Here is a 13,694-nt window from a genome sequence, read left to right as displayed (position 1 = left end):
CCTGCTGTCCTGAAGGAAAGACGCCAACACCTGATCCCCACCAAGCAGAAACCCACATTCGTTTTAGCAATGCAAGTAAAGGGGAGCGCTCCCAATACAAAGATAAACATTTACTGATGTTGTAATCAACGTGGCATATCTGAGTCTTGGAATTATTAAACCAGCAAGAAGAGATCCTGGCCAGTGATGGAGGAGGACATAATTCACTAGAAGCCATGTAGTTAGAATTTAACTTCGGTGCTATGATCCCAACTTGTTATAATCTAAGCATAGGAAACATCACTCATCCGACTGACTTGACAAGGGCTCCCAGAGCAGGCAGGTATTCAAGAGGAGATGGCTGGTTTCCTCTCAGAGCTGGTGAGTATCCAACATCTTGTCTTCTAGCCCAGCCACTGACAGCAGCAGGATCTTTGAAGATTGCAGCATAGGGAATCAAGCAGTCTTTACTGTAACAGAAAAGAACGGAGTACATGCTGGGGACAACACTGACTCAGCAATAATACTGACCCACAGCACGTGCAGAAAATGTACTGCAAGTGCAAAAGTGAGGTTTAAGAGAGGATGTGGGAAAGCAGGAATGAGGAAAACAGGGAAAACGGTATTATAGAAAAGAAGAAAAAGAAAAAAGCATTCTACTCTACTGCCACGCACTCTCCAAGACGTTTGCAGATATTCACCTGCTTAGAGTATGACCTGATTAAATGTCTGAAAACATACGTGCTTGTGAAGAGTGCTCTAAAATTCAGTGTACATCATAGACAACATAGGAGTCATTCAAGTAGGAGCTCTGAAAATGCAGATTCCTATGGGGATGATACTTTTTTTTTAAATAAGAGTTTTAAGAGAGTGAACTTGATCAATCCCAGGAAACAGGTGAGCAAAGTGTCTGAGAATCAAAGGAAAAAAGGGAATCGTGAAAGCTGTAGTCGTACCAATCCAAAAGCAAACACAAGCTGCTGATAAAGGCTGTCATGGATTTTTATGATTTATCACTTCTATTTATGATTAAAATTCTGTGGCTGACAAAACTGAAGGAATTATAGACTGCTTTCTAGGCTGTTAATATTCCAGGCTGTTAATGTTCAGGAAATGATTTTTTTCTGCTTTTCTTTTTCTTTGGTTGGTTTTGATTTTGTTTTGTGATGACGATGATTAAGGCTTTTTAATCATGGAAATGGAAAGATGTAAGATCTCATGAATTAACTCGTGGTTCTGTAGGCCTTGCTGGGCTCAGGAACTTTGGATGTGTTTTATCATCTTTGGCAGGTTCAATACCGCAAGCTCTTGCTGATGATTTTGGTGCTAGGAATTGGTGGAACCCACTTGGGTGGCTTTCAGATGACTGTGATCAATTATGCTTCTCCGGTAAGAAAACCTTTCATAAAATCGTATTTGTAACTGTTTTTTTTTTTCTCTTTGTTTGTCTGTTTTGGCTTGGTTTTGGTTTCTGTAACTGTTTGTTTGTTTGTTTTGTGTTTATATTTTGAAGATGCTCTACATTTCCTCTTACACGTTACTACATGAGTTTATTCCCAGCCCCTTCCCAACCCTTACTGTCCAGTATCAAAGCACAAAGTAGTGTGTAAGTGTTAGGAGCTGTACTGCAAAGACAGCTTCCCACTGAGTGCTAGAAAAGCTGAGAAAACTGGAAAACATGCAGTGTACCTGCTGTGATCTGTAGTTGAATGGGCGGAACATAGAAAATAAAGTAGCAGCTATTTTCAGTGTCAGGACAGTAACAGCTTTCCTTCCTTAGCAGACTCCATTGCTCACAGTGCTAATGACCAAGCAGCTGCTTACAGCCAACATATGAACAGGCAATAAACTGTATTTTAGTGGATTTGTGGCTCATATAGACACTAATTTGCAAACAAAAGCCCTATATCCTTGATTTGTATAATAACTATTAATCTTTTTTTATTTTATTTTATTTTTTTTTAAGTTGTAAGCATAAAGAAGAATCACTGTGATCAGTGTCTCAGAGGAATACAACCTTTTTTTTTTTTCTGTCCCAGTACATTCAGAAGTTTATCAATGAAACCTGGCTGGAGCGATACGGTTCACCGCTGCATCAAGAGACTCTCACATTATTTTGGTCCTTCATTGTGTCTACATACTGCATAGGGGGAATGATAGGGTCTCTGTGTAGTGGGTACCTGGCTGCAAAATATGGAAAGTAAGTATATCTCCCAGCATTTCACTAATGGTGCCACAAGGGAGGCAATTAAACCTCACTCACCTAGCACAGTGATTGCCAGAATTTTCACTGCCCCCTCTCGGTGCAGCGTTAGCTCTGCTCAGCATGTGTATCTAGACCTGGGTACACTAGAGAGATGAGAACATGTGACTGTTTCTGATCCCATTTTCACTGGGTTTTGTGCCGTATAATTCCTATATTTTTGCTGAAATGTTAGTGAGGAATCATTCTCTGCAATGACTTTACTGAGCAATAATGCCTAGGGAGCCTGACAATAATTTGATTGCAGCTCTTACAAAACATGCAGGTTCATTCATCTGTAAGGACAGTCACAGTTTCATCGAAGGCAAGTAGAAGTCTGTCAAACCACATTCAGAACCATCTTTTCGAGTGTGACCATAAAGGACAAAGCCAAAACTCTCTGGGTGAAGGTGGACAATGAATCTAGGTCTCCATAAGGCTGGATGTGCCTAGTTCAGGTGACAACTGCAGTGTTCAGGATGGGAGTTCTGACCGGAAGGAAAGAAGTGAAGAAGACCATTCCTTATCAGTCTCTGCCTTGCAGGAATTTCTTTCAGTCTCATAGTGTGTTCACATGATACTAGCATAGAAAAGAGAAGCCTAACTTCTCCCTTTCCACCCTTCTGGGAGAACATCATGCCTTTTCATAATCAGAGATCGTTGCCCAATAAGCAATGGAGTTTAAAATGAACATGGCTTAGTCTATAAATCAAGACAAGAACAAGCAGAAATTAGTTAATGATGAAGAAGAAAATGTGGATCATACTAACATGTTTTTGCTGTTGTAGGAAGAAATGTCTGCTAATCAATGATGTGGTCCTAATAATAGCCACATTGAACACAGGCTTCAGTAGGAGAGCCAAATCCTTTGAGATGATCCTGATTGGGCGCTTCCTCGAGGGCATCTGTTCTGGTAGGACTCCCCACTATTCCATGTTAACGTGAATTCTTAGGGGTGGATACAGAAATCTTCCTGCTAGGAGTACCCAGGCATGCACAGTAACCCCAGTGGAACAAGGAACAGATTGGGAAAAGGTAAGAAGATCACATTGCATGTTGAGGCAGCAGACTGCTCAAGCCTATTGCAAAGTGCAGTGTGTTCAGAGGGCAGGGACATTATGATGATGAGCTCTCCTTTGCCTTCAAGAGCTCTTACTGAGGAAGATATCAGATGGGCTAGCTTAGTAGGATGTACGTTTTCCCAGTACTTACTGCGGAGCAGGTGAAATGAGAAGGGACTCTCTCGTTTTCTGTAACTTCAGTTCTCCTTTGTCTTCTTTTTAGGAATATATCTGAATGCCCATGTTCAGTATGCAGGAGAGATCTCACCTAAGAAGATGCGTGGCTTTGTAAATGTGACCTCCACGGTGTTTCTTGCACTAGGAAAAGCTGTAGCAAGAGTTCTTGGATTACGGTACTTGCGCTGCTCCTTCTGGTCCTATTTTCTATTTGTCTTCTGTGTGTCAGGGAAGTCCAGTCCTAGAAACAGACACACACAGAAGGGGGGGTTGTACTTTGCTTAACTATTGCTGCCAAAAAGGAAACAGCTGCCCCATGCCAGTCACTGAGGTTCCCTTGTCAGTCACTGAGGAGAGGAAGACACTTCTCTTGAGGAAAGATTAAATCCATCTTTGAAGGTGCAGTGTTAAGAACAATTTATATATATTGAATATATATATATATATACACATTCAAGCTTAACAGGCCCCTGAGACCTGAGATTTTCTCTGCTGATTTCATGATATCCTCAAGCAGAATTACTGTATTTGTTCAGAGATCTGTTGTGAGAATATTCAAACTCCACTGATGTTTAGGAAAAAAAACCTCAAATTACAAGAAAAATCTCAGCCTTGCAGTAGAACTGAGATATCAGGCTTTTTTTCTTTCCCTAGTCTAGGTATATTTTATTTCGATTTATTCTTTACAGTTATATGTATATATAGTTTGCTAGTCTAGGATCCAGAAAATAACAAACTAGTTATAAAAAGTAATTCTACTGGACTATAAATCCACTCTTGTATGCCTTTGCAGAGATCTTTTAGGAACTGAAGACATGTGGAATGTGCTACTGTCCTTTTCTGGGCTTGTGGCATTGATCCAACTGCTCTTTTTGCCCTTCTTTCCCGAGTCTCCTCCATACCTCTTTCTGCAAAAAGGAGACAAGGATGGTTGCTTGAAAGGTAAGGTAACATTTTAGAGTCTCAGCAGGTTCCAGTAAGTGACGTTCTAGTTCTTTTCTCAGTGACTGATGAATCAAGGCACGGACTCAACTGTAAGTGATCAGTACATCAGATGATGGGAGAATATGCTTCATTCTGTCCCTTCTGTAGCCATGAAGCAGCTCTGGGGAGAAGACAATTATCACACAGAACTTGATGACATGATGAAGGAAAAGGCTGTAACAAAAGGCACCAAAATAATGAATGTCCTAGAGATGCTGAAAGAACCATCTGTGCATCCACAGCTGTATACCATGCTCCTGCTTCTACTGAGTCTACAGCTCTGTGGCCTGAGTGCAGTTGAGTATAGCCTATATCCAACCAAATCACTGTGATTCCAACTTGTCACTTTCCTCTGGATCTGTGTAACACGCAGAGCCTGCCTCTGTCTGTGAAGCTCTGTTGATCACCACCAGCATTCTGGACTCTGTTCATTGCATTGCCTGGCAATGCGGGCAGAGAAGTTATTTCTGTCCACTGTCAATAGGGCAAAGGTGCTCAGACCAGCAGGAGCTTTGCAGCTGAGCACCTTCTGAATAACTGCAAAAAGGCCACAGAATAAACTATTACATCACCTCCAATGAGCCCCAATATTATACTATTGCTATTGCAGTGATGACAAATCTAGGTGTAAGTGATGCAGGATGAGAACATACCACATCCATTGACTTTGCTTCGTTTTTAAAACGGTTCTTATTTCCCAGATCACTTTCTACACATCGGAAATTTTTCAGACAGCCAACCTCCATGAAAGCATAATCCCATACGTAGCTCTAGGAGTTGCAGCCTGTGAGCTCATCTCCGTCATCTTTTGTGTAAGTCAGATCATGCTGGGACTTTAAGACTGATTTGGGTCTATTCTTCCTCATGTGATTTAAGTCTGTACTTCCTTACTTCCTTATCTTCACTAAGTGAGTTAAAGATTTTTCCCGTGGCAGCACATAAATCTGTAAAGTGGTTCTTACTGTCCCTGCTAAATTTCTTCCCATCTTTTACATATTCCTGCCTATCTTCAGTCTTCATAACTTCTTATAAAATCCTTCTCTTATCTATACAAATATAAATAAAATGTCATTCAAAGACAAATATGCATGCCTACTTCCTTTCACTGACATATCTAATTATTTATTTGAATGGAATCATAACATGCATCCACTGATTACAGCGTTTATGAAAAAATTGCTGCAATGTTTGGGCAGCAAGAGTAATTCATGGCATTAGAGAGACCAGAAGGAACTCCATAAAATAACTAACTTGCTACTAACATGATTTGTGTTTTCTTGAGTAAAGAGAACTGAAAAGGAATGTCTAAGCTATTAGAAGGCTCACAGCCACTTCACTTGCCCGTGCCCCCAGTGATATATGGTTTTTTTTTGCTTCTCAGAGCTCCATAATCGATCGTTTTGGACGCCGCATACTCCTGTGGGGTGGTTATTTGTTGATGGCACTGGTACTGGCGCTGCTTGAAACAAGCCTTCTACTGAGTGTAAGCAAATGTCTCACTAGGGGTAGACCTGCATCAGAAATCTTTGTGCAGGACGGCACATAGTCAGCCTTAGTTCTGACATCCAAAAGAGCAGGTCAGAATATCTTCTGAACACAAACTTACAGCCCAGTGGCACAGTTTTGATATTGCCAGGGTTTAGCACTGCATTTCAATCTTTGTCTCAGTCCACAAACTATTCACTGCTCTCTTTTTCACACATATCTTCTGATTCACAAGTTTTAAACATTTCTCTGAAATTGTCTAACTTCTTGACAATTTTCCCTATGCTGTAACTTGCTTGGAATTCATTCCTTATTTTTTCCGAGCAGGGTGCACAGTCTAACCCACTTCTTTAGGTATGACACTGCAGGATACTTTTGTACTTCAGTACACAAATATCAGTAGTTCTAGTGAGAATCTGTTCCTCAGCACTGTGGGCTTTTTCATCAACATCTCTTCTCCAGTGTGTTTGGATCAGCTGTGATCTGAAATCGCCATTGTCATCCCTCCTTCTGCCTTTGTTTAGGATCGATTCCTCTGGATGCGTTACTGCAATGTTACTCTGATCTTTTTATTCATCATTGCCTATGGAATAGGACCAAGTGAGTATAACAATATAAGCAGCAACAGCAAAACTTAGACCACAGGGGTACACACAGGCCATGGGATATAGCAAATCAGCAGCAGTCCATTTTGCAGAGGTAGCCTCTTCCAAAATATCAGTTTTCTCAATTCACCTGTAAAATTCAACTCCATTAAAGAATGATATATGGTAGCATGCAGTGTCTCTTAGCATTACCCTGTCCTTTCTCACTCTCTCTTTGTTTTTTTTCTGAGTCACTGACATCAATAATAGCAGAACCAAATTTACAAGCTCTCTACTATGATTACACTCACTTGAAAGTAAACTTTACTCTGTGGTTGACATGACTAATGACGACTTTGAGTTGTGGAATCTTCAAAATCAAGTGCCAGCCTTTATCATTGTAAGGGCAATATATGAGGATTACAAATGTCTTTAAAACCTAACAAATTGCCATGGTAGCAGAACCCAGTTAGCACCTACAGACAGTGGAGAGAAATAGGCCATTAAAGTCATTCACCTCCATGTTTCAGACATCCTAGGCAGAGAGAAATTGCATTTCAGGGGTGTCCATCTCTCTCCATGGACTGTAAGAGAAGTTGGTAGGTGAATTCTGATAGAGGTGGTTGTGCTGCCTAGATTTATGTGATCTCACAGTAGTCTGACTTTACTGGGGCAGTGTTTGATGAGTGACAACAATTTATTCACTTTGAGGAGAGTAGTTAACCCATTCTCCACAAAACACACAGCAGTGTTTCTTATTGCTTTTTATGTTGTTGTTTTTTTCCCCAGGTGGAGCTGTTTCATCTGTCATGAATGAAATCTTCACCCTCTCAGCACGGCCCTCCGCATTTGTAATCGCTGGAATCATCATTTGGCTAGGCCTCGCTTTCACTGGGATGCTTTTCCCCTTTGCTGTTGTATGTAATGGGATTCCAATTTTCTCTTTGACTCTTTCAATTTCAACTGTTTTTCTAAGCAGGTCTGGAGAGGGAGTAAGATAAAATTCTTGTAGATGACCAAAGCTGTGAGTTTTAATTACCACTGGCATGTGGAGACCATTCATATAGAAAACTTATCTGGAGTTCTGATAGCCTCTGCTGCCTTCAGAATAGACTGAAAAGATATAATAAATGTATTCCTCATTTCTTAGGGACAAGCCAACAATTTGCAAGAGTCCATAGGAGCAAGCGTTGCCAGGGAAGTCGCTCATCTTACTCTATTTTTATCTCCAGATGGCTCTTGGACCCTTCTGCTTCCTCATCTTCATTGCTGTCCTGGTAGTTTCGTCAGTTCTCATCTACCTGTTCGTCCCAGAAACAAAAGGGAAATCAACCTTTGAAATTACAGAAGAATTCAAAACACTCAGATATAAGAAGAAAAGGCATCAGACTGTGGAGAATAACGTGACTGAAGAAAAGATACACTGCACCAAGCTCTGACCAGCCACAATAAGCAACTTCCACTAACAAAAAGCTCCGTCTCAAAATCAAACTGAGAGTTAAACCTTATCATGGACTTATCTCAATAAACCATAATAAAAAAAGCAACCCACAGATAGCTTGTCATTAATCCAAGTAGTCCTATTTTTATTTATCTTTGCTTCTCGGTGCCTCCTTCCTCTAACAGTTCTGTGGCAGGAAGACATTCATAGCCACAGATGTTCCCAGGGCTGACATGTGGACAGCAGGATGCAGTCAGAAGGATGCGGGCAGTGCTGAGAGCTGGGAGATGAGGGACTGGGAGCAAGGCGGGGAGTGAGGCACTTGGAAGAGTAGTGAGAGAGCAGGCACTTGGAAAATTCAGCCCACTTCATAAATAAGTAACTGCTCAAGACAAGAAGCAGAAGCTGTGATAGTAAATATCTGCTTGATCTGTACTGGATTAGGACACATTACACTCAACATCACATCAGCACATCTGCGTGCAGTTCTGCACTTTGCCACTGCTGCTCTCCAGGAGCTGTTAATCCTGCTGACTGCTGCTGCATTTAACCACTTCTGTCCCCAAACTCTTCCACCTTTATACAAAACTACAAATTATTTTTCCATTTTCTATCACTGGTACAAATGGTACACCATGCCTCCTGCTTTGGAGGACCGTAAGTCCTGCCTCTCTGCAGCTTTACCATTCACACTGTGCTGGAACTCTGAATCAGTGTTGAGCTTAAGGTGTTTTCTACTTAAAAATTTCAAATAATCTACTTCCTCCTTCTGAAGGAATAGCCAGAGAAGAAACTCTGATAATAAAGCATGTTCCAGCAACTGAAACCTAATTTAGATTTCATATTCCACCTGTTTTCACTCCCTGTATCAAAATAGGGAGTATTCATGCTACAAAATCTTTTATTTAGAGGGACCTCTCCTGTTAGTACATTGAAATATTTGATCTCTCTGTTTTAAGTCCTGTGTAATTGCTGTAAAAAATCAGTCAGACGAAATAAGAAATAATATGAAGTTAACATGAATCTCAGCCTCAGGCAAGTGATTGCTTAAGCAGAAGGTGCAGGAAAGAAATGACAGAAAAATTCCTCAGTCTGAGGAATTCTCATTCCTCTGTTTCCCCTTTCCAGAGGATGGAAAAGCTCCTCTCAGAAGTGCTGAGTACAACAGCTGGCAGAATTGGCTGTCAATATCAAGCTGTCAGAAGCTCCCCAGGAAAAGAATTGAGAAGTTGCAGTTCCCATTCTTAAAGAAACCAAATAACCTTCCCAAAGCCCCAGAAAAGCTGATGTTCACTCGGGGTTAGACTCCATGGTCTTCCTGACTGTAATTGCAGCCTGGGGCTTCGTTAACACTCCATGCATTAGCTCACTCAGCTGACTCCTCTCAAAACCTTGGTTCTAGCATGCTTACCTTTGGAGAACCCACAGGTCCTGTCAGCTTTCAGAGGTGCCCTGGCATACAGGAGTACTTTGCTGTTTCACACATAGCTCGTGGTGGCAATCACTTCTTTTAGGAGATGCTGTTGTGCCTACTTTCCCTCTTACACAGACATCTCTCCTCACTCTTATGTGGCCTTTATTGTCCCTTTTGCATTCATTCAATGAACTCAATATCTGTTTCAGATATTTTTGCACCATCACACTTCTCACGTCTTTTCTGTACCTGGGTTGCATCTTTTCAGCAGTAGTTTTGCTTTTCCTTGATATGATCTTCCCATATCACAGTATTTACATCCCCCAAACTGCTACTACTCCACCACAGTTAACTTTCCCCTGCATGTAGCCCCAGATGATGTTAAGGGAATAAAATGTAAAATTAGATGCCTCATGTTTTTAATTAATATACCACTGCTGTTCTCTTTATACTACAGCTTCTGGTCTCTGGTCCATGTGTAACTGACCTGTTCCCTACAGCTAAGCCTTCTGTATACTTGAATAGAACATTACCTTCTGGTTGGCATCCATTTCAAACATGCTTCCATACAGAAGAAGTTGCTAAAGACTGCTGGACTGGATGCCACAATAATGTGTGAAGTTTTAATTTCATTTGGAGTAAAGAGTTTCGGGAAATCTATTTGCAAGTGCAATATAAAGAAGTAAATAAATAGTGCTGATTACACTGCCCCTATGCCTCCATGCCTCCAAAACACAAAGTGCTGCTTTCCAGGATGAAGTATTTCTTTTATCTTCGTGTCATGATGACCTTTTTGTCCCTCTGTGGCAGTGCTTCTATACAACTTGCAGCTTTCCTAATGATGTTGTAAAGGGGAATTTCTAATGCCTACGTTGTATGTTTGAAAATAAACACAGCTTGAGACCAAAGGTGAATGCAAATATATTATGTTCTTCCATGCTGTTCTATTCACATTTTACACAGATTTCACAATGAGAAGCAATTGCAAATGGAAATACTTCTGAAATGCACTGCACAGACGTGCCATAGAGTAGCTATCTAGATAGGCAAATGGAAAAATACAAGTTAGGATCAGTGTTCACCATTGGCAGTGCACCAGATCATTAGTGTACTCTGCCATGAAAACTTTCACTTTCATTTGTCAATTCCTTCTCTCTGATTTTACTCTCCTCCTTCTCCTATCTTCTTTTCTGGACTCCCAAACCCTCATGCAGAAAATGTGACTTCAGCACACAGAGAGGAAAGAATCTCAATCAGTGTCACTGTGACTTTGCTGGTCCTTTTGCAGGAACAGGTGTCAGCAGAAGCACGGCAGGAACACTGCAGAAGGACTGACTGCTCGTCCGTGCTGCACAGCTCAGCTCCATGCTCAGGTGGGAGCCTTGAGTCCCTCTGTCCCTCTCTTATGAGCTCCAGATAGGCTCACTCTGATTTAGCCCCACTGCCTCCTGCAAGAAAGCAGTCTTTTTGGGGCAGTCTTGCTGGCTACCATCACCACTTCTTACCTGAAGGAATCTTTCAATTCCAAGCATTCATTCTCCCAGGTCCTACAAAACCAACATGCTAAATCCAAGAGCTGCTCTCCCAAATGCTTGCTATTGCTGTACATCTCACAGTTACTGAGAAACCAGATTGTATATGATTAACTTGCCAATATTAATGTTTGCGTGTTGCTTTAACCCATGCCAAGGCCTCTCTCTTTCTCAGACTTCTGCAATAAATAAATTATTTTTAACTACTCACTCTGCCTATCTCTTACTGAAAAGTAGTAGTAGCACACAGTACTTGACTGTCACAGGGAGAGTGACAGGGCTCTACATAGATTATGAAGGGACCAATGAGTGTACTTCCATTCAATAAGTCTGAGGACTTCAATTCATTTACACAAGTATGAAGAAACCAGGAAATTTAACACTAGCATTGAGTATTCAGTGCCACAGTAATGTCCCACAAATGTGATAGAATCATAATAACCCATGAAATAAAGGAGAAACTAGGAAGTTCAAAATAGAACCAGCCAGCATGCTCTGTCCATCTTCATGACTGTCTCCTTTTCATATGGGCCACCAAATCCATCTTTGGGGGAATCTTCAATCAGACACCTAGATCATCAGCTGCTGGGACTGAAGGATGTTTCTGGACAGGATTCCTTGATTTTGGAATGCCTTTCCCATTTATCATGGTAAGTGACTAACCACTAATGTTAGTGACTAGTCACTGATGTTTTGAACATGATTCCACACGCCAGATCACGATATAATTATTTGTTTACACTCTTTCATCAGTATTGCAGCAGTTAGATATCTAATTAATGAAATCATGATCAATGATTCAAGGAGAATCAAGTAGAATCAAATGAAAATATCCTTATTAATCTTTCTCTGGTTTATTTCCAGGAAAACCTCCATTCTTCCTGCTTCCTTATTTTTACTGAGATCTTCATCTACCTCCTCCTTTCAGGTGCAATTATGAAATTAACGAAGAATTTGCCATTTTACATTTTAGGATGAGACTTCATTCCATTACAGGAAGTACTTGTGAGGAACGTACCACCTACATTAGCTTCGAGCTGGTCGGAAGAAGAGCTATGTTTTTAGTATGGTCAGTAAGGACTTTAATGTTCGTAGAGTGCAAGATGAAACAAAGGCAAAATATTTGTTTGCTATTATTGGAAAAGATTTGAATACTTCTTCATAGACACAAGTGGAATCTTCCTCAATGGAAGACATTCTCATCACCATAAAAACCTGATGGAAGTTAGTAACTGATAAGTGATCATGACATAAAATATGAGCTACGCTAAATTTATAGATTTCACTTAGGAAATGTTTTGATCCTAAAAGTTTTCTTTAGTTCCAGTCTCCATGATTTTGTTTTTCAGAATTTCATTTTGAGTTTTTAATGATAGCAGACCTGAAGTGTCAAACCCAACCTAGGATAAACCGCTGGGCTCCTCTCAGAGGAGACTGGAAGGACAGTGGATTGTAAAGAGGATTTCTTCTTCGTGGAATTTAAAAAAAAGTCAGGCCTGATTATTTAGGTGAAAGTAGAAATGAGTCAGTCAGCTTTGCATTCCTGATACAACAGAGCAGTTTTGTTGAGTCACAAGGCATACAATTATCACAGCCACAGTTACTCATTCGGTATTCTGACTTGTAACCTGCTTCCTACCACCGTGAGCAGCTCTCCAGGAGTTGGACAACAGTGGTTGTAGCCACTGAGCCAGCACACACGGAGAGAGCAGGAGGAGGGAGCTGGCAGAATGTTGTGGTCATTTGTAGGGTTGTAAGGTTTGCTAGTTTCCAACTGCTATTAATTCCTTTAGGAGAACTGCAGTACTGAACAGTTATAAAGAAGCACAAATACAAAGGACACAGCAGAGTGCAATAAAGGTGTTTCATGCACAGGGCACAAGAAGCCAAGAGCCTGTCCTCATTTCACTTATTCTTTAGAAAGGAACAGTAAAAGTCTCCTGATCACACTAAATTTGCTGATAAAATGGAACAGTACTATTCTATAAAATCAAGTGTAGCTCAGAAACTCCAGAAAGACCCAAAAATGTCAGAGAAATGTTACTGAGAATTGGTAATTCACAGTAATTCCTGCTACTTGAGAAATTGCTGCTACTTGAGATCCTCACCAATTATTTGGGAAGGAGAATAGGAATCACATAGAAAACCCTACACTTTGATATGAATTTAGAAAATGTACGTATGCAATAAGCAGGAAACATTACAATTTTAAAACAATTTCAAAAATGAATTAATAGCTATGCTGCTTCTGTTTTTGTACAGTCCAAATGCTGCTGTTGGTGGTGTTCAAGAGAAAACACAAAAATGCTAAATCATTCTAAATGCTACTGCAAGCCAGGAAAAACAGCTTTGCTACGCATTGTATAGGAACACTTGCAATTACACAAGTAACTAAGGTTTTATTATTAACATCTTCTCTCTCTTTTCTTTAGACTCGCTGCATTTGCAGTAAAATCCTCTGTCAATAATTGCATTCTGTGTTTTATGAGCTAGAAGGCCCGAGCTTAGGAATTTACTGATGGCTCCAGCATAATCCCACCATCACATCCGCACCCAGCCCAAACCTTGGCAGTGGAGGAATGTCCCCTGGCATGACTTAGAGAAAGCAGAAGACACTGAAAGCAGGAATAGCACAGGACATCAGACATACAACAGCCCCAGGCAAACCTCTTTTTTCCAAACGTGGTCTGTAGAAGAAGCCAAGTGAAGCCACGTTTCAGGTTTCACATCACCAATGTGGAGCCTCTGGGAACCAAAGGTGACTTTCCAAAGGATCAACAGATGCAGCACTGAAT

At 40.8% G+C, this 13,694-nt stretch overlaps 1 protein-coding gene and 1 long non-coding RNA gene across 2 annotated transcripts; one reads left to right on the top strand and one right to left on the bottom strand.

Annotated features, from left to right (window-relative positions):
• The first annotated feature begins 222 nt into the window (after window positions 1-222).
• LOC125701665 (solute carrier family 2, facilitated glucose transporter member 11-like) lies at window positions 223-8,070 on the top strand. The gene is made up of 12 exons (XM_048964022.1): window positions 223-360; window positions 1,270-1,368; window positions 2,019-2,179; window positions 3,010-3,134; window positions 3,506-3,635; window positions 4,253-4,401; window positions 4,552-4,739; window positions 5,145-5,255; window positions 5,825-5,926; window positions 6,453-6,528; window positions 7,302-7,429; window positions 7,745-8,070. Exons 1-12 carry the CDS (start codon window positions 337-339, stop codon window positions 7,949-7,951), a joined length of 1,500 nt encoding a protein of 499 aa, XP_048819979.1. The 5' UTR covers window positions 223-336; the 3' UTR covers window positions 7,952-8,070.
• LOC125701666 (uncharacterized) lies at window positions 3,617-12,430 on the bottom strand. The gene is made up of 3 exons (XR_007380313.1): window positions 10,873-12,430; window positions 7,728-7,813; window positions 3,617-3,700 (listed from the first exon to the last, which is right to left on the bottom strand). It is a non-coding gene; the product is annotated as an uncharacterized LOC125701666 (long non-coding RNA).
• Window positions 12,431-13,694: the final 1,264 nt, after the last annotated feature.

This window comes from Lagopus muta, chromosome 17 (genome assembly GCF_023343835.1).
Source record: "Lagopus muta isolate bLagMut1 chromosome 17, bLagMut1 primary, whole genome shotgun sequence".
Classification (NCBI taxonomy): Eukaryota; Metazoa; Chordata; class Aves; order Galliformes; family Phasianidae; genus Lagopus; species Lagopus muta.
The sequence above is the reverse complement of the archived record's forward strand: the minus strand, read 5'-3'. Positions and strand labels throughout refer to the sequence as shown.